The 20,582-nt window shown below is 45.5% G+C and overlaps 5 protein-coding genes across 5 annotated transcripts; 3 read left to right on the plus strand and 2 right to left on the minus strand.

Moving 5' to 3' along the window:
• Nucleotides 1-314: 314 nt before the first annotated feature.
• Nucleotides 315-2,629, plus strand: LOC108036649 (dnaJ homolog subfamily C member 11). Its single transcript, XM_017112929.3, has 6 exons — nucleotides 315-565; nucleotides 630-1,206; nucleotides 1,262-1,559; nucleotides 1,617-1,733; nucleotides 1,794-2,217; nucleotides 2,279-2,629. The coding sequence occupies exons 1-6, from the start codon at nucleotides 491-493 to the stop codon at nucleotides 2,411-2,413; spliced, it is 1,626 nt and encodes a 541-aa protein (XP_016968418.1). The 5' UTR covers nucleotides 315-490; the 3' UTR covers nucleotides 2,414-2,629.
• A 246-nt stretch (nucleotides 2,630-2,875) lies between these two features.
• On the plus strand, nucleotides 2,876-4,976 carry LOC108036527 (beta-1,4-N-acetylgalactosaminyltransferase bre-4). The gene is made up of 5 exons (XM_017112745.3): nucleotides 2,876-3,122; nucleotides 3,183-3,490; nucleotides 3,554-3,977; nucleotides 4,043-4,261; nucleotides 4,318-4,976. The coding sequence occupies exons 1-5, from the start codon at nucleotides 2,998-3,000 to the stop codon at nucleotides 4,457-4,459; spliced, it is 1,218 nt and encodes a 405-aa protein (XP_016968234.1). The 5' UTR covers nucleotides 2,876-2,997; the 3' UTR covers nucleotides 4,460-4,976.
• Nucleotides 4,977-5,049: 73 nt separating this feature from the next.
• On the minus strand, nucleotides 5,050-12,276 carry LOC108036526 (uncharacterized). Its single transcript, XM_017112744.3, has 7 exons — nucleotides 12,079-12,276; nucleotides 8,367-8,451; nucleotides 8,102-8,301; nucleotides 7,836-8,041; nucleotides 6,558-7,618; nucleotides 5,846-6,037; nucleotides 5,050-5,782 (listed from the first exon to the last, which is right to left on the minus strand). Exons 2-7 carry the CDS (start codon nucleotides 8,433-8,435, stop codon nucleotides 5,648-5,650), a joined length of 1,863 nt encoding a protein of 620 aa, XP_016968233.3. The 5' UTR covers nucleotides 8,436-8,451; nucleotides 12,079-12,276; the 3' UTR covers nucleotides 5,050-5,647.
• Nucleotides 12,277-13,314: 1,038 nt separating this feature from the next.
• LOC108036560 (inactive selenide, water dikinase-like protein) lies at nucleotides 13,315-15,267 on the minus strand. The gene is made up of 2 exons (XM_017112799.3): nucleotides 15,112-15,267; nucleotides 13,315-14,741 (listed from the first exon to the last, which is right to left on the minus strand). The coding sequence occupies exon 2, from the start codon at nucleotides 14,727-14,729 to the stop codon at nucleotides 13,533-13,535; it is 1,197 nt and encodes a 398-aa protein (XP_016968288.1). The 5' UTR covers nucleotides 14,730-14,741; nucleotides 15,112-15,267; the 3' UTR covers nucleotides 13,315-13,532.
• Nucleotides 15,268-15,304: 37 nt separating this feature from the next.
• On the plus strand, nucleotides 15,305-19,888 carry LOC108036559 (chaoptin). Its single transcript, XM_017112798.2, has 10 exons — nucleotides 15,305-15,544; nucleotides 15,613-15,867; nucleotides 15,924-16,084; nucleotides 16,144-16,313; nucleotides 16,372-16,974; nucleotides 17,035-17,289; nucleotides 17,347-17,958; nucleotides 18,013-18,107; nucleotides 18,173-19,060; nucleotides 19,137-19,888. Exons 2-10 carry the CDS (start codon nucleotides 15,767-15,769, stop codon nucleotides 19,528-19,530), a joined length of 3,279 nt encoding a protein of 1,092 aa, XP_016968287.1. The 5' UTR covers nucleotides 15,305-15,544; nucleotides 15,613-15,766; the 3' UTR covers nucleotides 19,531-19,888.
• Nucleotides 19,889-20,582: the final 694 nt, after the last annotated feature.

Below are 20,582 nucleotides of genomic sequence, written 5' to 3' on the forward strand. Positions count from 1 at the left end.
AACAAAGTAAATGAAAGCCAACTAGATTTAATGTATGAAGGGTTCTTGGGAGGATTAATATGCCGCACCAATCTCTAATGTGGTGAAACCATTACCACTGAAGCATTTATTTATTAAAAAAATTATTTAGTATTTATTTATTATATTTGTTTTTAAATAATTTTTGTATTCAAAAAATATTTAATTCATTTTCTATTTCCAAAAGCTCCCGCCAGTTTATTATTTTGCCATCTCTACCTCACGACAGCTCGTGCGCCGTCTTCTCCCATCACCATTTCACCGTTCGCCAGTGAGACCGTACTGCGCCAGTATGACCGCATCCCACAACATCGTCAACTATCGGAACTTTTAACACATGTATAGTCATTGCGTAAAACTACCCAATAATTTCGAAATCCCAAATTAACACAGAACGCCGGTGAGGTCCGTGCGCTGCCCCGTCGCCGCCCCTCTTTGAGTCCGAGCAGCAAGACAGGATCACAACGCCGTCATGGCATCGGAACACGAGGAGTCCGACGCGGAGCTGGACGAGAACTACTATACGTTCCTTAATTTGCCCCGGGATGTAAGTGCAGCGTCACCGGCCGGTAGATAACACTCTTGACCTAATCCCATCCCCCATATCCCAGGCCACCGCGGAGCAGATCAACACGGCGTACCGGAAGCAGAGCCGCATGTTCCACCCGGACAAGCACCTGGATCCGGAGAGCAAGAAGAAGGCCGAGATCATGTTCAACCGCACCAAGCGGGCCTACGAGGTGCTCTCGGATCCCCAGCAGCGGGCCATCTACGACTCGGTAGGCGAGAAGGGCCTGCGCACCGAGGGCTGGGAGATCATCCACCGGACAAAGACACCGGCCGAGATCCGGGAGGAGTACGAGCGACTGGCGCAGGCGGCTGCCGAGCGACGCCTTCAGCAGCGAACCAATCCGCGTGGCAACATCACCATAAACGTGAATGCGACCGAGATCTTTGCGCCGTACGACGATTCGGAAATGCCCCGTATGGAGATCGGATCCATGAGCATTGCCCAGTCCATTGAGGCACCGATCACGCGCAAGGACATGATCATCATGAGTGGCAATCTGTATTCCTCCAATGGCAATGGCAGCGGTGGCTTCGTGATTGCCGGACGCCGGCTGCTGAACAAGGGTTGGCTGGAGCTGTGCGCCGGAGCGGGAAACGGCTTTCTCCTGGGTCTTAAGGGTAAGAATGCATCTAAATCTCTGACGTACAAAGAGTAAACCGTCTTCCCATTTAGGTGGCCGCACGCTCAGCCAAAAGGTGACGCTTAATGGAGGCACCAACCTAAACTTTCGGGACCACGGTGTCATACCCGCCCTGTTTTCCACGCTGGCAGTCCAGCTGGACAAGCACACGATGGGCAGCCTAACGCTTAACGCTGGCCCGCAGTCCTCCATGTCCACGCAGATCGATCACTCGAAGGAGACGTACTCGCTGAGCTCGTCCCTGGTGATTGGCACGCCGCATGTGTATTTTGGGCTTTCCTACACCCGCAAGCTGATGGAGAACGAGCTGAAGCTGAAGCTGGCGGCCAAGTATAAGAATTGGATAACTTAAAAAACAAGATTTCTTATTAAGTTTCTCTCCTACAGGGTTGGAACCTTTGGCTTTATGGGCGAGTATGGAGTGGAGAAGAAGGTTTCCAAGTACAGCTCAGTGACGGCCACGGTCTCGATTGGCGTGCCTTCCGGAGTCATACTCAAATTCAAGTGGGTTTATCCTTAAAGTCTGTAAAGAAGTCCTACCTTACTACCGTCACTCCCCCGCAGAATACTACGTTCAAATCAATCGTACGTGTTCCCAATCCACCTGAGCGATGAGATAGTGCCTGCGGCAGTCTTCTACGCCTCGGTGACTCCGGTGATTGCGTGGTTCTTCATAAAAAAAACCGTGATGGACCCCATGGAGGCGGAGCGCAAGAGCATTGAGGTGGAGCGGACGAAGCGGCAAAACGAGCAGAGGCTCTCGGCCAAGCGGCAAGAGGCGAGTGCCGCCGTTCACCTGATGCAGGCCACGTACAATAGGATAATGACCGAGGAGCTGGCGAGGACGGGTCTGATTGTCACGCGAGCCGTTTACGGCTGCACGGCCGAGGGCAGCAGCCAGTTCAGGCCAGATCAGTCGCTGGACGTCACGGTACCTATACAGTGCATGGTCAAAGACGGAACACTGCATCTACATGACTCCTCGAAGGTGTGTCCACTCTTTTGATTAAATTTTCAGCTGATTGAATATGATTTCCCATCCCTTGCAGAGCGACCTGCCCGGCTTCTATGATCCGAGCATCGGGGACGACAAGATTCTGCGCATAGAGTACACCTACCAAAACCAGTTCAAAGTGATCAACGTCAAGGACAACGAGGCGCTGCGACTGCCATTGCCAGGATAGTGGGGCCTCGCTGCTCCGCACCGCAATTAGTTTAAATCTTCAGTTGTGTTTGTAACTTCTTTTTATTCTTGATAGAAAAAAGACCCATTCCCAGGACTTGAGGGCAAATATCGCCTGTTCGTATATTTCCCCAATTTACAATGCCACTCTGTAACTCGCTATTTTTTGGGATACTTACGAGATCCGAACAGCGCAATAAATCACAAACCTAAGAAATAGTTCGGAGTTTAGAATACCCGATTGATGAGGATACCTAAATCTGTATTGTTTTGTAGATAAAATTCATCTTTGATCTTAAGCTTATTAGTATTACAAGTTAATTTTAATTATTTAGTTTGTGCAATTAAAGAAGTAAATGTGCTAGTGATGGTTTTTTCAAATTACGCGCCTGTAACTATCGGATGTCTGGCAGCCATTGCGCAACTCTGGCAACCCTGGTCAAGGGGGAGACTCAGCTGACTTTTCTGATTAGACTCTGGAGTTGCAACTTTTAACGCTTTTTTCGGTGGGCGAATGTTTTGCGCTTAAAAATGCCAGTTCGCAGCGCCCGGGCGTCTAGCAAGGTATGATGCAACCCTCGGACCATGTCCCTGTTCACAAAGGCAAATCTCATCCGCTTGCTGGCCGGCGCGATTTGCTTGTTGCTGGTGCTTAACTTTGTGGGCTTCCGCACCGACGGAGCCAGCGGCACATCCCTCAGCAAACTCAGGTGAGTCCCCGGAGATTGGGCTATCTTATCTCCATGTTTACATATCTCTCTTTTTTACAGCATTCGTCGCGTGCACAAGTATGCTCATATCTACGGGAACGCTAGCAGCGAGGAAAGAGGAGGTGGAGGAGCTTCCAGGCTGCCCGCTGCTCCGCTCGCCTTGTCCAAGGACAGGGAGCGGGACCGGGATCGGGAGCTCCAAGGGGCATCCAACTCCACCTCACCAACTGTGATTGCCACGGCAAACTTTACTTCCATTCCACAAGACTTAACGCGCTTCCTGCTGGGCACAAAGAAGACGCGGCCCCGGGAACAAATATCCAGATCCGCCCTCCTCGCCAACTGCACTGATCCCGATCCACGTGATGGTGAGCTTTGCTTGCGACCTCCTAGCCCTTGCCAGATCTTCAAGTGAATCGCTGCCCTTTCAGGTGGACCCATCACGCCCAACACCACACTCGAATCGCTGGACATTATCGAGGCCGAGCTGGGTCCTCTCCTGCGCCCTGGTGGTGCCTTCGAGCCGGACAACTGCCGTGCCCAGCACCATGTGGCCATTGTGGTGCCCTTTCGCGACCGATACGCCCATCTGTCCGTTTTCCTGCGCAACATCCACCCCTTCCTAATGAAGCAGCGCATCGCCTATCGCATTTTCATTGTGGAGCAGACCAATGGAAAGCCCTTCAATCGGGCTGCCATGATGAACATTGGCTACTTGGAGGCCTTAAAGCTTTACCAGTGGGATTGTTTTATATTCCACGATGTCGATCTTCTGCCTTTGGACGACCGCAATCTCTACAACTGTCCACGTCAGCCGCGGCATATGTCGGTGGCCATAGACACGCTGAACTTCAGGTATAGGGTGCAGCGCACAGATAAGAGCATAAATAAAATAAATAATTTCTTCCCATCGTTTTTAGGTTGCCTTATCGATCAATATTTGGAGGCGTTTCCGCCATGACGCGCGAGCACTTCCAGGCCGTCAACGGGTTCTCCAACTCGTTCTTCGGCTGGGGCGGCGAGGATGACGACATGTCCAACCGGTTGAAGCATGCCAACCTTTTCATATCAAGGTATCCCGTCAACATAGCCCGCTACAAGATGCTGAAGCATCAGAAGGAGAAGGCCAATCCCAAGCGGTCAGTAGATCTCTGACAATTTCGATTATTTCTCTAGTATTCCGTTTATCCAACAGCTATGAGAACCTCCAGAACGGCATGAGCAAAATAGAACAGGATGGAATAAACTCGATCAACTATGCTATCTACAGCATCAAGCAGTTCCCGACCTTCACTTGGTATTTAGCCGAGCTAAAGAACTCCGAGCGCAAGAGTTAGCCTGCGAAATGACAGCGTTACAGTGCGTGACCTTTCCAACTATCCAATATGCGTATGTACAAAGGACAACATTACTTTCACGAACGGTAGAGTCTCTTTTTAATAGAATGTCAGATCATGGCGACATGATTCCAATATTAGACACATATTGTGTACTTGGTAGTAAGTCCAGTAACTATACTCATATTACGATGTAGTATACTTTTAATCCATCATTTAGCTTCAATTCGTACTCAATGAACAACAGTAAGAACTCGTCTCCTTAGCTATAATCCTCCCGTTCACTACTCAAAGTGCTCAATGATACTTATATATATTAATAGACCCTTGTTGATTTTGTTTATTATTCCTTTTTGTTGATTTACTTTTTGTTATTCGACTATTGTACTTTTATTAACTTCTCAAAAGACAGCTACACCTATTCCTACAAGGTGAAATGTAGATATTACTTTTGTGATATGCAAATTGTTATTCGATCAGAACGATTTATACCAAAATAAAACTTAAAAAAAACTTTTACTATACCAAAAAACCTTCGCCCCGCGCAAATCCATCCATCCATTCAAAGAGGCAATCAAACAGTTCATCGCTTCGTTTGTTAGATCTCGTTTTTTATTATGGTTACTACGTGTATTAGAGATAGTTTTTATGGCTCTGCGACGACTGGGTTACCTTTTAGGTCGCAGTTACGATTATGGTTTATGATTAGTGGGTATTCGGGGGCGCTGGCGAAACGAATAATAGGGGGAATTGGATTCCACGGCTCATTTATTAGTGTTTGGTATGCGGTATGCAAATTATAGTTAAAACAATTGGCATCGAGTAAACTTTTGGGCATCCCACTGGCGAAATTTAAATGCTTGAGCAACAATTTTGAGCAAACTAAGTTGGGGCGAACTACCAAATCCGAAAAGTATAACAGTCCATAGATGTAGATAACGACGCTTGGCAAATTATATACATAGACAATAACGTATAGATATATAGACACGAAAATTTGGCAAACAAATTACGCTTACAACGATTATGATTAGAGATTAGCGCGCAACCAATTGACAAGCAAACCCCATTAAAGTTAGACGACCTGGTAGAGAGCAATTAAAGACGCGGGGCAGGATTTAGCGTTAGACCTATTAACGGCAAATATTAGAAACCTATATACAAGATACTCGGGCCGCGGCCGCCCCTTTACATGATGGAGCAGGGCATGGCACAGCAGAGGGGCAGGCACACTGGCACCACGGCGCCGCCGGACTTGGTTTTCGTCTTTGACTTCGAGCCGGACTCGTACTCGTACATTCCGGATCCCTTGGCCCAGCGACCCTGAGAGGATATAAAATGGTACATTTGGTATTGGAACACCATGTATTCATGTGAAACACTTACGCCCGAGGCAGATCCAGCATGCATCTCCTCGCGCTTCATGACGATGGTGTCGTGTCCTGGCGGATAGTACACCTCCTTGCCCGCCTTGTTCACGGAGGGCACATGCTGCTGGTTGGGCGAGGCCACCGCCGTCTCGATTTCGCGCTTGCGCACTGGAGTCTCGATGTCCACGCGATCCACATGGTCAGTGGTCTGTCCAAACAGAAGGTAAGATAAGGAGTCTTAATAAAAGAGTTCATAAAGCTCACTGACATTCATAAACAGGGTTCATAAAAATCAATGCAGCCAAATGTTTATTTATGGTGATATTAGTGTCATTTGATTGATATCTTCAGTTTTAGTAAATCAAGGCGGTTATATAGCTTTCACAAATGTCAGGGAGACCTAATCTCCAGCTACTTTTAAAGGCAGTGCTATTGCGGTATAACGTCAGTCTTATCTGTTCCCCAGCTAGAGTTACGCTTTCAAAGCAATTAGGCTATCATTGGTTTGTTGATTCATTTCTAAATCATTTTAAAATCAGGTTATGATTTGATAGTTCGTAATTATCATCAATCATTTCAAAAAGAAGTCATGATTCGTTAATTCATTTTTAAATACATTAACAAAAGATCTTACAACTTAATATTTGAATCCCTATATAAAGAGTTACATTCAGAGCGCTATGATATTCTTATGAAGATATTCATAGGAGTATCTTACGTATACTTACAGTTGCGAAAGTCTGCATCAAGTCGTCCACCCGCTGGGGAGGATTGCTGTTGACTGGATACTCGACTCCGTCCACGGGGAACGGGGATGGCGAGCCGTAGTCCGGACCACGTCGGTTGTTTGTGTTGGTGGTCGAGGAGTATTTGTAGCTGTAAGTGGTCGAGTTCGGTGGATAACCGTTGCCATTGGCTGGCTGCTGTGGTGGATACGCGCTGCTGGGTGGCAGCTGCTTCAGGGGAGCGGACTGGGGTAGACCCGGCTCGTAGGGTCCGCCGTTGGGCGGTCCGTGGATGCTGTTGACCGTGTTCGAGGTCTCCGTCTCTTTGTAGTAGTAGCGATTCACGCCCGGCTGCAGTGGTGGACTGTGCGGTCCTCCGTAGTTGGGACTGTGGGCAGGCGGATAGCGCTGCTGGGGCGGCAGCTCATTGACTGTGCTCACGTTGTCCGTCTTGTGGATGTTGTAGATAACCGTACGGCTGCCCGGCGGAGTTCCTGCCGGACCCGATCCCAACGGCAGCTGGCGGGGCTGGGGGCTCACGCCGCGGGTGGTGGTCTCCTTGTGCTCCCGGATCTCGTACGACTGGTTGCTGACTACCGGCCGATCGTTGGGCCTGTTCAGCGTGGAGTAGCTCTCCGTGTTGTAGACCACCGTCTGGGGCACATGGGAGTGGGGCTGAGCCGGGATCGGCGACAACTGCGAGAAGTTCTGGCTGGAGTTGTGGCTCTCGTGGAGCTTGTAGCTGCTGCTCAGGGTGTTCGAGTTGTTCAGCGTGTTATTCAGCGTGTGAGTGCGGTTAATGGTGCTGGTGTTGCTTCCGGGTCCTGTGGCCGGAATCTCGTAGGTGTAGGTCCGCACCGTGGTGGTCACCTTGGTGCCCGGAGCGGGCAGGATGCCATCGCTCAGGGCGATGTCCTGCAGCTCCTTGTCGATGGTGGTGCCGCTGGTCAACGTCTGGTGGGTGCTGCTCGTCGCGGGCAGCAGCTCCACGTTGTTGTTAATGGTGCGATTGCTCTCGTAGATCTTCGACTGGCTCTCGAAGCGTCCGCCGCCGGGGGAGTGGGCTGAAATGATTTTCCATTAAGGGTTATAAAATAATATACAATACAATATTATAGGTTTTTCTTTGACAACTCAATAATTAAAATATTATCTAAAATTATTTTCAATATCATAAAATGGGAAAATCAAATAATAAAATAACATTTACTCTTGATACAAGTTTTAATTGATACTTATAACTATTATTATTAGTATTTGAGGCCCTTCTTGAAGTCTTACCCAGAGTATAAGGTTTCTCCTTGGTCTGGTAATCGTCCCTCTTCAAGCTGGAGTACTTGGCCGTCGATTGAAGGGTGCTATAATCGGTGGGATTAAAGGTCTCCACATCATCGATGAAGGGCTGTTGGCCTCCAGAGCCCGAGTGTTTGCTGGTCTTGACCACTCGCGTAGTCCTCGTTACGGTGCCCGAAGGATCAGTGCGTTCACTACAAATAAAATATTATTTTATAAGAAACCAATGCAATACAAATCCCTCATACACTCACAGTGTCCTATAGGTCGTTCCATTGCTGGGCAGCAGATCGCGATCCCTGGTGGTGATCTGGCGTTCCTGCTTCAGGTCCTCCAGCAGGGCGTCCAGTTGGTCTATGTTCTGGTCGGCGGATTTGCCCTGGTACGAAACGCTGTTGTCGCCAGAGCTTGAGTATTGGTAGGATGACTTCTTGTAGGCGTAGTTCTTGTCGTTCTAAATGATTGGTAGGTGAAGTGTTAGTGATTTACTGCCAGGTGGATCGTTTATCAGGGCCTTACCCTGCCCCACTTCGAAGGCTTGTCCCGCAACGAGGATGAGTAATTTTCCGAACTGCTCGAGTACTGCATTTCCAATTAGTTTTTGCTGAAACGGAAACCAGAATCATTCATAAATTATTCAAATTCGACGTGTGAGCGAGTGAAGCGACTCGTGGGTGTCTGTGAGACACGTAATCACGGATTGTGACCCCGAATGGCAGGTTGATTTCGCTCCAAGGCGGCTAGCAAGAATCCCAAGCATTTTTCCCACCCACGCGAGCGTTCATGTTCGAAAATGGCCGCATTCGGCATTCTGAAGTGAGAACTTTTGGCGCATTAATGGAGGCTTAAGTCATCTGAAGTGGGCATCACTTGAGCACACAAAGCACGGAATGCCGGGGAACAATGAGCATGAGCAGGCGGAGGAGGCTGCCACGCGGAGATGAAATGCTCTGGAAAGTGACAGAAGTGGTTCTGAAAACTAAGCTCTACAAAACAGAAACTCAGATGGTATGCACGGCAAAATTCGTCATCCAACATCTTAAGGTTTTTCAATATAACATACTTATGTAATATGTTTCAGAGGATTAAAGTTGAAAATAAAAGATGGTTTCAATATGATATATTATATAATTTTTGAATACTGATTGTGGAACAGTTTTTAAAATAAATCAAGAATGATTTACATAAGTGTATCATTTATAATTAATCAAAAAGACATTGAAAAGTTTTTTAGGGATTTGCTGTAATAAATATCCATTGAAATGCAATGCTTGCTAAACGGCTTTATAGGTTGTTATGAAATGAAATTGAAAGTATCATCAGTATGCTATAAAAATTTATTCGTATCATCAAAAAAGCTTTTAATTTAAACAATAAATTCTGATAGCCTTGAAATTTCAAGGCTGAATGATAGAAATTTAAGAGTGCCTGAGGATATTTGTTAAAAATCTAGTCATACACATTTTTTTGCCCTTATCAAACCCTTAAAAAATGAATACCCTTTGGCAGGGAAGCCTCAAAAATTGCTGGCATTGATTTTCGGAACTGGCACACACGCAAAAACCAGACAAAAGGCAGAGGCAAAAGTCGAAAATTCAATGTCAAACAGGTTTTCACTTTCGGCGTGTCCTTAAACTCCTTTTTTGTCTGGGTCGGAACGAGTGTATGTATGTGCAGCTTAATTCGACGGGGATGCAGTTTTTTGCCTCGACTCCCGGCGATAACCTTGGGGCGAGAGATAGTATGAGATGATGCAAAAATTCGCGAAGGATGACCGACCGGCGGCGATGATGTCATAAGGCGGAGCTCTTGACAGCCACTGCATTAAGCGTCAACGCTAACTGGCTTAAGCAATCAAATCAAGGAGAGCAAAGTAAATCACCTTTGAATGGCGGAATGGAAACTGAAATTCAAATCGGGGATGCTCCGCCATATGGTCAACGGAGCACAGCTAATAAGACACTCGAAACACGAACAATAAAGCCTCACGTCAGCCGAATACACGCATAAAATATCATAATATAAATAAAAGGCCAAATCTAATTGATGCCGCCGCCGGCGCCGCCCCCTGCCCACCCACTGCACACCATATAGACTATATAGCGAGGCTCCCCCGATCTCAGCACGTTTTTAGCAGTTCTCTGGGCCTCACTTTGGCGACGGAAGAAGCAAAAACAAATACGAAGCCCGGAGAGCGCTACGCTTGTTTTGCTTTTGCATATGTACAGAGTACACACGCGGGTCAGAAATGATCTCATATAGTGGATCGAAGCTCGGGGAACATGTTGCTGTCTGTCTGGCGATCGGAATTAACCCGTTGAGCAACTACGTGCCGTGTTTGTAATACCCTGGTCGGTAAACACTGATCATTCTGGTATTTCTGTGATTTATGAATGAGAAACATGGCATTACGCATTACTCAGTGACTGAAAAGACGTGGGGCGCCAGTTTTTTTTTAGGTCTGAGACTCTCATTTAAATTGTTTTTAATATATTTACTCAAGTTTATTTTATTAGTTTACACTTATCCCCATCTTTTACATAACTAAATATATCAAGGTGTATTTCTTATAAGGCAAGTGAGAGGTTTATTAACCATAAGAGACAATACTATAATTAAATTTAAAAAATTAAATTTTTAAAAACATACAAGTTTATATAGTGAAAATTTATAAAGTAAAACTAACAAAAATTAAAAAGAATTCTTGTCTCAAGGTCTCATTTATTATCATCAGATTTGTTGATAATATATTAGAATTAGTTTAATGGTCGCGAAACTCAGTTTTACTCACATAAAAGCTTTTGAATCATTAACCCAAAGTAAATGTTTTGCATTTAGTCTAAGTGACCCATAAACAAACTGAGACATTAACGTAGATCGTACTCCAAAGTAAACATCTACCTGAAAACGTGGGATGTATGCCATGAATCAGAGGTAGAAATTGGAAAATGATTTGAATTTTGAAAAATAAATATTATACTGTGCAATTTCAAAGAATTTTAACCCAAGTGAAATAGGTAAAAAGGTGAATCACTAGGTTACAAATAAGTGCATTTCCTGTTGGTAATATGCAAATTATTATTTGTGGCCAGTTCTATTTAAGGAACATTCTATAGGTAACTGAAAATCCATTAAATTCTTTTTTACCTTGAGTCAAGTTCATTGAACGAACGAGGTCTATGATTTAGATTTCCGTTAAAAAACAGAGAGGGAACAAACTTGTGATCGAATCTTGCAAGAGCTTGCATTCCAAATTCTTGACTAGATAAACAAAATTGGAGTAGATGTATTGTTATGGGTTAAACCAGAGAAGTGGGCGGGAACTGGGAAGCGAGATCGTTGATCACAAATCGCCAAATGCCAGAACGCATACGTAGGCACTGGCAAACAGAATCGTAAAATAAACAAATATCAGGCTATAACCAACGAGTTTGAACGGCCGAAAAAAGCGAAGGTGTTGTTGTCGTCGCCGCCGTTCTGTTGTTGAAATTTCCGAAAAGCCAAATCGAAACGTAGGCGAAATTTAACGTCTATATATGCGACAGGCATGTATCATTATCTATATATGTTTATGTTCTGGCAGCAGTGCGAGTGTGTGCGTTGCCAATTTGTGGCACCCACACAGAAAAAACAACAGCCAAAAACAATGCTCGAGTTCAAGCCAAGCGCCGTTTGAACTTGGCTAAATCAAACGAAAGTTAGGCGAATCGTACGGATACAAAGATACACAGATACATTTACTGGGCGAATTTCCGAGTGAGCACTTTTCGACTTTTGCCAGGCCATTTTTTTGTTGTTCGTTGGTATATGAAAACAAATAATTCTATTTTTAGTTCACTGCCACTGTTCTTTCAATTTGAATACTGCGCCTTGGGTTCCGTTCGGTGGGGAAATAAATCGAGTGTACGTACGAGTGCCCACCGTACATGAATCATCTGGCCAAGAAGAGATGTATCTGCCAGATACATTGCTACATACATGGCCGAGGAGGATGCGTTTCTGCGTTTCTGCTGCTTTTCGAATTTCACTTCAAAAAGCGAGTACTTCCACGTACATGAAACCACGACACGTAGGGAAAACTCGTTTCTAACTGCGGTTTCGAGCTCCTCTTCCATAGGCACCATAGACACCATAGACACCATAGCCACCAAAAACCACAACAGCCCACACACACAAGCTCCAGCGCTCTCTCTCTCTCTCTCTGCCTGTTTTTCTACGGCACTCCACTCACTTTGCACTTTTCCAAAACTCCAAATACGCAACTTTTCAGGTACAGTTCAATGGGGAGGGAAAATCTCTTCGATGTGCGGGAAATTCGTTGGTAAGTGTATTAGTGTTCGATCGCTCCCAGCACAAAGTGTAACGGTCGCGCAGTGTAAGTTTTTCGGATCTTGACGCGTCGCTAGCTCGAGCGGTACTGAGGCCTCCGATCCGCACTTGCCACCACCGATCCTATGCGATACCCATACCACACCATCTCCTCAGACAGACCTGTTCGCCCCAGAGCATCTCTCTCAATTTCGTGTCCAAAGCTTGTAAAGCTTTCCTCTCAGCAACGCGACTAACGCCAATTGATCAAACAATAGAGAAAAAAGGTAGTGTATCTGATCGCCCATATTGAGTATCTTCAAATATATCAAGAGAATCTACTAATTTTTAAGTTAGACATTTGTTCTCATAGTTGAAGTACATTGATCCTAAATGTTATTATACTAATACTACTTAAAGTATATACGTAATACTAACTTTACAATTGCCAATCGATCAAAAAATTATACTATTAGTCCTCTATTCGATCGCCCATATTAAGTGCCTCTAATAATTTTAAGAGATTTTAAGATTTTCAAGTCTCATATTTGAAATACAATACTTTTAGCAACTTAGGGCTAAAATCTTATCAGTATACTCTTTAAAATACACAATCCAATTCAAATATAGCAAAATTAAATTATCGTTCCTCGAAAAATCAAGTCTAAATTCCCTATAGATGTATTATTATAAAAACAAAAATATTCCTGATAAGGCGCTATAAGGTTTGAAGCGCAAAACAGAGCTTCTACATTTAAAATTTTACTTTATTCTCCAATGATTTGACTTCCAAATGCGTGCTTGATTTAATTAGGAACCGACTATAAAGCTACATATATAAAACAAAAATTAGCAAACAAAATTGGCTTTAATATGAGCAGTTTTAATTCCAAAGTGCAACCATTCAAATTTCTAAGTGCATTCACTGAACAAAAAAATACCCATGCTAACCCCTCTATGCCTGCTTTTAAAGGGTCAATTAGTTTGATTAAACTCTCAATATTTAAATGAAAGCCGACTGTTCAACAATATTAGTATACAATTCAACGACGCTCCACTTTTCGCCAAGCCACGATGTGCGATTTAATTACAAAAGTTTATTTGAAAAAGCTCATCCCGATCCAGATGCCCCACGCTGCCCCCGAAAAATCCGTTCTCGTTCGTTTACTCGATACAAAAGAGTCAAGTGTTTTCATTTTATTCACTCGTATTTCAGTAGCGACGTCCATGATTATAGTGATCATAGAATCTGTAGTTGATAAGCTTTTTTATAAAAAACAAGGACCGATAAAGCCGGTTACAACTGAGGGGAGCAGCAGTTACGTTAATATTACGATACTTAAGGTAGACAAAAGCGGTTGGGCGCATGGAGGAGACCTAATCCTTGGCGGGCACCTCGATGACGCGCGGCTTGTCGATGATGCGGGCGGTCTTGTTGCCCTTTTCGACGATTCCGATGATCCAGGCCTGGTAGCCCTCCTGCTTCTCGATGTCCTTGCAATAGGCGGCGGCCTGCTCGCGCGGCAGGCAGATCAGCAATCCTCCCGAGGTCTCGGCCGAGTGACCCTGCAGCAGCTGGAACATGTTGCCGCAGGCCTTGGCCACCGCGGCCATCTTGGCGATCACTGGCAGATTGTGAATGACAAAGGACACGTCCTTCTTCTGGTGGGCAGCCAGGGTTTGAGCGTGACCAAGCAGTCCGAATCCAGTGATGTCAGTGGCTCCGTGGGCGTTGTACTTGTGCATGAGGCGAGCGGCCACACGATTTAGCCGCGACATGGAGTTCATGGCGCGATGATAGGCCTTGCGCACATCCTCCTCGGACACCACTAGCTTGATGCGGTTCCAGCGCTCCGGCTGGTCAATCCACTGGTGGGCATTCACAGCCACCTGGGTGCCCAGTGGCTTGGTCAGCACCAGTACATCTCCCACCACGGCATTATCGGGCACAATGTACTCGTTGGGCTGGCAAATGGTCGAGGCCACTCCCCCAATGGTGCACCAGGGGTTGACCACGCTCTGGCCTCCAGTCACAGTGGTGCCCGCCTCCAAAGCGGAATCCTTAAAGCCCCGCATGATCAGGGGGATAACAACGTCGCGCTCCTTCTCCGTCATCTTGGTGCTGACCGCCAGGAGCATCAGCATATTATCGCAATCGGTGACTCCCATGGCGTACAGATCGCTGAGCACATTGGCGCAGGCAATTTTGCCCATCATGTAGGGATCATCGACGATGGGGTAGAAGAAGTCGGTGGTCTGCACCAGGCAGAGTCCGCCGTGTCGCAGCGGGATTACGGAGCAATCCAGACCGATGCCGATCCGGGGAATGGCCACGTTGAGGAATTGCGGCTCCTGGTCCTGGGCGGAGTAGTCCTGCTGCAGGGCGGACACCAGCTTGGAGAGCACATCCTGCGGCACCTTGCAGCCGCGTCCTTTGAGGTCGGCGAACCGGGTGAGCCGGAAGGAGCCATCCAGATCGTGGGCCGTGGGATCGAAGGGACGACGCAGCTCGGCGTCGCCACCGCCATGGAGCTCCAAGTGGGCCGAGTTCAGAACATCAGCGGCGTAGCTCATCTTCGATTATTACTGCGGATCAAGGATGCAAGGTGGGACAATTAATGGGGGTGTTCGATAAGGGCAATTAACGCACTTTTGCCGCGCAACAAAAACATAATGGACCGCTCTGTGCAGCGAGTAACTCGCGTTCTCCCCGGCCACCAATACCACAGCGCTCAGACGTGTACATACACGGATTTTCTGCCGCGTGTGTGTAGCGCGCCCTGCGATTGGCTGTTGCCGCGATGGCGGCTAAAACGGGCGAAGTCAGTATTTCTCCCCGTCGGCGAGGCGAGAACGTGAACAATGCCCACTCATTTCAATTGCGAAATGCCAAAAAAGTGCGCACTTTGCGTTGGGCGTTTTATGGAGGACCATTTAGTTTGGCGTTTGTACTTACGTTTGCTTTTGCGACTGTACAAAGAGAATTGTATGGGGACGTGAGCAAATTTATTTATTTTGCGCCTGCTTTTGCTTTTCCAACGAGCGAGATGTCACAACAGAGTTGCATTTGCGTGTGCGGGCGATTCGATATGGGGGCTGCCGATAGTCCGCCGAAGCGATAGTTGGGCAGGGCTGCCAACTCGCTGGAAAGTTATCGATGACTTTGCGCGCAGATGATAAAATAAATAAATAATATTATGTTAATTCTGCGGAATACAAGGGGAAATCCAAGTGATTCAAAGGGCGCTACTTTTCAGGGGCACATAAAATAGTTGAAAATCATTCAATAGAATGTTTTTACAGCTCCAAAGAGTGTGTTTCAGAGAGCCCTGAAGAGTGGTCTATCAAAACAAAAACCTGTTGCGCCAGCAGAGCTAAAAGTAAAAGTGGTGAGAAAACCATGCATACATTTACCTTTGTTCGTTGATAAGACAGGTAATTTGTACTCCTCAAACAGGAAAACCCAACTCATTGAAGTGGAAAATCTTAAAACAAAGAACTACAACTTGCCGGAATTCCGCACCCACACAAAAGACTTGAGCAGCAAACTTGGTCTTGGGCCATGGGCTAAACTAATTTAAAGTTAAAACGCTGACGAAATCGCTGGAAACATGATTCAGCTACGCCTGCGCAGTCTCGTTCTGCTGCATTTTATAGCCCTGGCCAGCTCCGAATATGTGTACGGCGAACCCGAGTTCAAGTGCCCCAAAAAGTAAGTTGAATTCTATAAACATATATGTTATCCATTAATAATATTTCTTAAAACAGAGCCAATGTGTTGTACCCCTGTGAATGTGTAAAGGGCAGCGATAATGGCCTGTATATACGCTGTGAAAATACCAATTTGGCCACTTTGTCCGTAGCACTACAGAATTTGGCCTCCTTTGAAATGCCCATCGAGGAGTTGACCATCTACAAGGGACATTTTGGTAGGACTTTAAAACATACCTTAAATTTGTAAAATTTTACAACCTAATCCCCCATTTAGTACGTCTTTATGGTCCTCTGTTTGCTCATATCAAGGCGCGTTTGCTGATCATTGAGGAAACACCCCTGGCAACCATTGAGGATTATGTTTTCTATGGAGTAAATAACACTTTGGAGCAACTGCACCTACTGCGCACAAATCTAAGCCACATAGGACCACTGGGATTTGGCGTAGGAACACTATTAATTAACCAAAACCATTTATTATTAACATTAAATACCTTTACAGATTCTTGGAAAAGCCAAGGAACTGGTTATCGATGGTCATGCCTTTGAAACACTGCCCAAGGATCTTTTTGCTGGCCAGGAGATCGCCAATAGCCTAGGGATCATCAGGGTGACCAATGGAAACCTGAGTGATCTGCCCATTGAGACCTTCCAGCCTTTGCGAAAGCTCAAAACCCTGGACCTGCACGGCAACCAGTTGGAGAACCTGAAACGAAATCAGTTCAAGAACCTCAGGGAGCTAGAGGTCCTGGACATCAGTCACAACCAGATCAAAAAACTGGAGGCACAGCACATAGCTGATCTAACAAAGATGGGGTGGTGCAATGTTTCCCATAATGCCTTAAACGAACTTAGCCGAGGAACCTTTGCCAGAAACTCTGTGCTCAAAGTGCTTCATTTGTCCCACAACAATATTTCACGACTGGATGCAAATAGCTTCAGAGGAATGCGTTTCCTGCGACGACTTTTCCTAAGTGACAATGTGCTTACGGACATTGGACGTGGCACTTTTGGTTCAATTGCCCGCATTGGAACTATTGACTTAGCGCGTAACCAACTGAAGAAGGTCGAGTTCCAGATGTTTACCCAGATGAACTATGTGGAGGTGTGTTTTTAAAAGCAATAATATTTTTGTACTTCGACTCATGGATCCTTTTAATTTCAGTTGCTTGATTTGGCGGAGAACAAAATAACGAAGATTGAAAAGAACTCGTTCAAGGACATTTACCAGGCTGTGATAAACGTCTCGCACAATGCTTTGGAACTTATAGAAACAGCTGCCTTTGAAAACTGTGTAAACATCACGGTTCTTGACCTGTCCCACAACCTCTTGACCAACTTTTCGCGTCGAAGCTTCGACGAGACTACCTTTGCCACCTACTTTCAGCTAAGCTACAATAACCTGACCAACTTAGCGCAGGTAACATAATGGGTTTTTAATTTCGAATAGAAAACTAATAATTTAATTTTTTTGCAGATTCCCATTCAAAATATGACGGGCTTGAAAGTATTGAATGCCTCGCACAACAGCATAACCGAGATACCGAAGAACTGTTTCCCGAAGCTCTACGAACTGCACACAATTGACGTATCTCACAACAACATATCCAGCATATTTAATGGAGTTTTTCAAACCCTGTTCTCGCTGCGATCCATAGATCTGAGCTACAATAGCATGCGGGAGATCAAGTCCTCCACTTTTGGCACCTTGCCAACCCTTTTGGAGATGGATCTTAGCCACAATCATTTGGTTTCCGTAGTGCGAGGATCACTGGCCAAGTTGACAAGTTTGCGACAGCTGTACTTGAATAACAATCAGTTGGACAAACTCTTCCAGCTGCCCATTTCGCTGAATGAACTGCATTTCAGCCATAACCAGCTGAATGATATACCTGAGGGCACCTGGCCGGTGATGAATTCACTCATTTACCTGGATCTTAGCCATAATCAGCTGGGTGATAGCCTGAATGGACAAAGTTTTACGGGTCTGTTGGTCGTGCAACGTTTGAATCTGCAGAACAATGGCATCAGCCAGCCACCACGAGAGGCAGTAGCTGTCATGTCAACACTGCAGTATTTATATTTGGAGGTGGGTTATTGCAATGAAACTTAAAGTTTTAAATACAATCTCATTTCCATTTAGAACAACAATATAACCACTCTTGAGCGCAGTGCCTTTGGCAAGCTGCCAGTACTCTTTGAGTTGAATCTGTATGGCAACCAAGTTACGGACATAAGGTATGTTATTACTCAAAAATGTGTTTACCACATCCTAAGACTATTATCCTTATATTAACTTACAGCAAACGAGCATTTGAGGGCCTGCTGCAGTTGCTCACTCTAAATCTATCATCCAATGGCATACAGCAGCTGCAAAATGACATTTTTATTGGCCTACCCTCGCTGCGAAATCTGGATCTGTCATTTAACTTCCTCACTAAACTGGACAACAAAACCAATGGGGTCTTGGATGATTTACTCAGTCTGGAAACTTTGGATTTGAGCCACAATCGCATAAGTTTTGTGACCAAGAAGACTTTTCCCTCGCATCAGTACATTCCGTACAATCTGAGAAATCTGAACCTGAGCTACAACCGAATGCCCGTACTAACCTATGACATAACCTTTGGAACCAAAAAGCTGTTCAAATTGGATGTGTCCCACAACCAGATCAACGATCTGAGGAGAGGAGTAATCTCCAATTTCACTTCCCTGCAAAGCCTGGACATGTCCTACAATGAGCTGGCAAATCTGGCATCTGAGGAGCATATCTTCGACCTGCCACAAAATCTGAGCAGCCTAATTCTATCCCACAACCAAATTTACCACCTGCCCTTCGCCAACCTGGTGAAGGTGAACTCTCTGAAGTATGTTGATCTTACCAACAATAGTTTGGAGGATATTCCCGCCTCCATAGTGGGCAGCATGCGAAATGGTAGCCAAGTGCTCCTCGCTGCGAATCCCCTGCACTGCGGCTGTAATGCGCGTCCTCTGAAGTACTTTATGCTGCAGCAAACGGTGCCCAGCGAGGATTTGCAGAGCGTCTACTGCAACACACCGGCTTTGATCAAGGACAAACAGCTTGTTTCTTTGGAAGATGAGTACCTGCATTGCGCCGAGGACGAGCGGGAGATGTATAAGGGCTTTGACTACGAACAGCTCACCGATGTCCGTTTTCGAGAAGTGAAAACGTAAGCAAAAATTAAACATATAAGCTATTTATCTAAATACTTAATTATTGTTAACACTGTTTTCTCCTTCACACAGTACGAAAACTGGCTTGCTGACCCTAAGCTGGTATGTTTCCGGCACTTCAGACGTCGCAGACTTCCAAGTTTACGTACGCAGCAGCAGCAACGAGGTGCTTTATCAGTCGGACTACGCATATAACAATCGAACTGCCCAGATTTCAGTGGAGAAACTCGAAGAGCTGGGAGAAGAAAAACTGCGTGCCGCAGAGATATGCATAGTATCCCGGGATAGCGACGGCAACATCCGCAAGTGGTTCTCCGGCCAGTGTCAGCAGCTGCCTTCTCTCAAGCGTCCCAGGACATTTTTCTTCGGAAACTTTCAGGTTAGGGGTGGAGTTTCCGGAAATTCCAACAGCCTACCTCACAGCCTTTTGTATATAATACTCGTGTTGTTTGTTGCCCGTTTGTAGTAAGGTTTGTTGCCCGTTTGTAGTAAGGTTTTAAGAGATTATATATATGTACAGTTCAAAATTATGGGACACTATTCGTTTAAATTACTATTAATAATAGTAATTTTATAAGATTGCCACCATACTTACTCTTATACTCTTTCATGCTCAAGATTTTGATAATGACTGTACACTTTGAAAGTTGTCCATAATTGAACTTAAAATTGTATACATTTCACATCGTTTTGTTTAATGTTCTTGCAACAATTGTGATGATGATAATTTATAAGATGCCAATGTTGTTCGTCTAGTTCCCATCGCTTTAAGTTCGAACTGATGTGATAAAGTGAACCTTTAAAAGAGATCGGATCGACCTTGATACTTGATCCCATTGTGGGGCGTGTGCATGTGTGCCTGTGTCGCTGTGGCCATGGCTCACTGTAAGGACACGCTGTGCTCTGACCTTACAGCTGAACATGTTCGCGACGCCCTATTATCACAGCAGTGCGCACATGTATTTGTTTACTTGGATGCCGCCTCGCGTGGGCAGCGCAATTCAGAAAGCGTTGGAGCCCACAGCCATCCAAACGGGCCAGCTGATGGCTGATGGCCCAGGCGGGCGGACTTTCATTCAGGGCGAAAACACAAAGGCTGTTATCCGAGGAGCTTCTCGGCGCGGCGATTCATTCTCAATTTGGCTTCGGTTTCGGCTTTGGCTTCTGTCTTTGCAGCGGGAGCGGCTGAAAGAACCGAGAGCGGATGAAAGGACTCGCCCGAGAGCCTGGCAAATGCGCACTGGCGCTCTTACCCGAAAAGGCACGCGAGGATTACAGTGCCGGTCGCTGAGTTGGTATGGCTACAGTGTCGGCAGATCCCTAAAAGTATGCTTTATTGTTTGATTTCCTCGTCTGTTGCATTTCATTAACCACAATTAACTATAACATTTCCACTTCATACTTTGTTAGTTTGTTGATGTAGTATATAAAGTTTGTAGATTATAATAATTATTTAATATTCGATTGTGAGAACTAGGATGTACTTAAGTTGATTTTTGTTCTAAAACCTTTAAAGAT

Source organism: Drosophila biarmipes, chromosome 2R (assembly GCF_025231255.1).
Source record: "Drosophila biarmipes strain raj3 chromosome 2R, RU_DBia_V1.1, whole genome shotgun sequence".
Taxonomy (NCBI): domain Eukaryota; kingdom Metazoa; phylum Arthropoda; class Insecta; order Diptera; family Drosophilidae; genus Drosophila; species Drosophila biarmipes.

What these genes read in the sequence shown, in the direction of transcription:
- LOC108036526 (XM_017112744.3), bottom strand. Translation starts at nt 8,435, where the DNA reads ATGCAGTACTCGAGCAGTTCGGAAAATTACTCATCCTCGTTGCGGGAC. An exon ending in GGAGAAACCTTATACTCTGG is followed by an intron (nt 7,619 to 7,835) that starts GTAAGACTTCAA and finishes AAATCATTTCAG; the next exon opens with CCCACTCCCCCGGCGGCGGA. An exon ending in TGATGCAGACTTTCGCAACT is followed by an intron (nt 6,038 to 6,557) that starts GTAAGTATACGT and finishes CTGTTTGGACAG; the next exon opens with ACCACTGACCATGTGGATCG.
- LOC108036559 (XM_017112798.2), top strand. Translation starts at nt 15,767, where the DNA reads ATGATTCAGCTACGCCTGCGCAGTCTCGTTCTGCTGCATTTTATAGCC. An exon ending in CATCTACAAGGGACATTTTG is followed by an intron (nt 16,085 to 16,143) that starts GTAGGACTTTAA and finishes TCCCCCATTTAG; the next exon opens with TACGTCTTTATGGTCCTCTG. An exon ending in TGCAGTATTTATATTTGGAG is followed by an intron (nt 17,959 to 18,012) that starts GTGGGTTATTGC and finishes ATTTCCATTTAG; the next exon opens with AACAACAATATAACCACTCT.
- LOC108036649 (XM_017112929.3), top strand. Translation starts at nt 491, where the DNA reads ATGGCATCGGAACACGAGGAGTCCGACGCGGAGCTGGACGAGAACTAC. An exon ending in AAGCTGAAGCTGGCGGCCAA is followed by an intron (nt 1,560 to 1,616) that starts GTATAAGAATTG and finishes TCTCTCCTACAG; the next exon opens with GGTTGGAACCTTTGGCTTTA. An exon ending in ATCTACATGACTCCTCGAAG is followed by an intron (nt 2,218 to 2,278) that starts GTGTGTCCACTC and finishes CATCCCTTGCAG; the next exon opens with AGCGACCTGCCCGGCTTCTA.
- LOC108036560 (XM_017112799.3), bottom strand. Translation starts at nt 14,729, where the DNA reads ATGAGCTACGCCGCTGATGTTCTGAACTCGGCCCACTTGGAGCTCCAT.
- LOC108036527 (XM_017112745.3), top strand. Translation starts at nt 2,998, where the DNA reads ATGTCCCTGTTCACAAAGGCAAATCTCATCCGCTTGCTGGCCGGCGCG. An exon ending in TGATCCCGATCCACGTGATG is followed by an intron (nt 3,491 to 3,553) that starts GTGAGCTTTGCT and finishes CTGCCCTTTCAG; the next exon opens with GTGGACCCATCACGCCCAAC. An exon ending in GAGAAGGCCAATCCCAAGCG is followed by an intron (nt 4,262 to 4,317) that starts GTCAGTAGATCT and finishes TTTATCCAACAG; the next exon opens with CTATGAGAACCTCCAGAACG.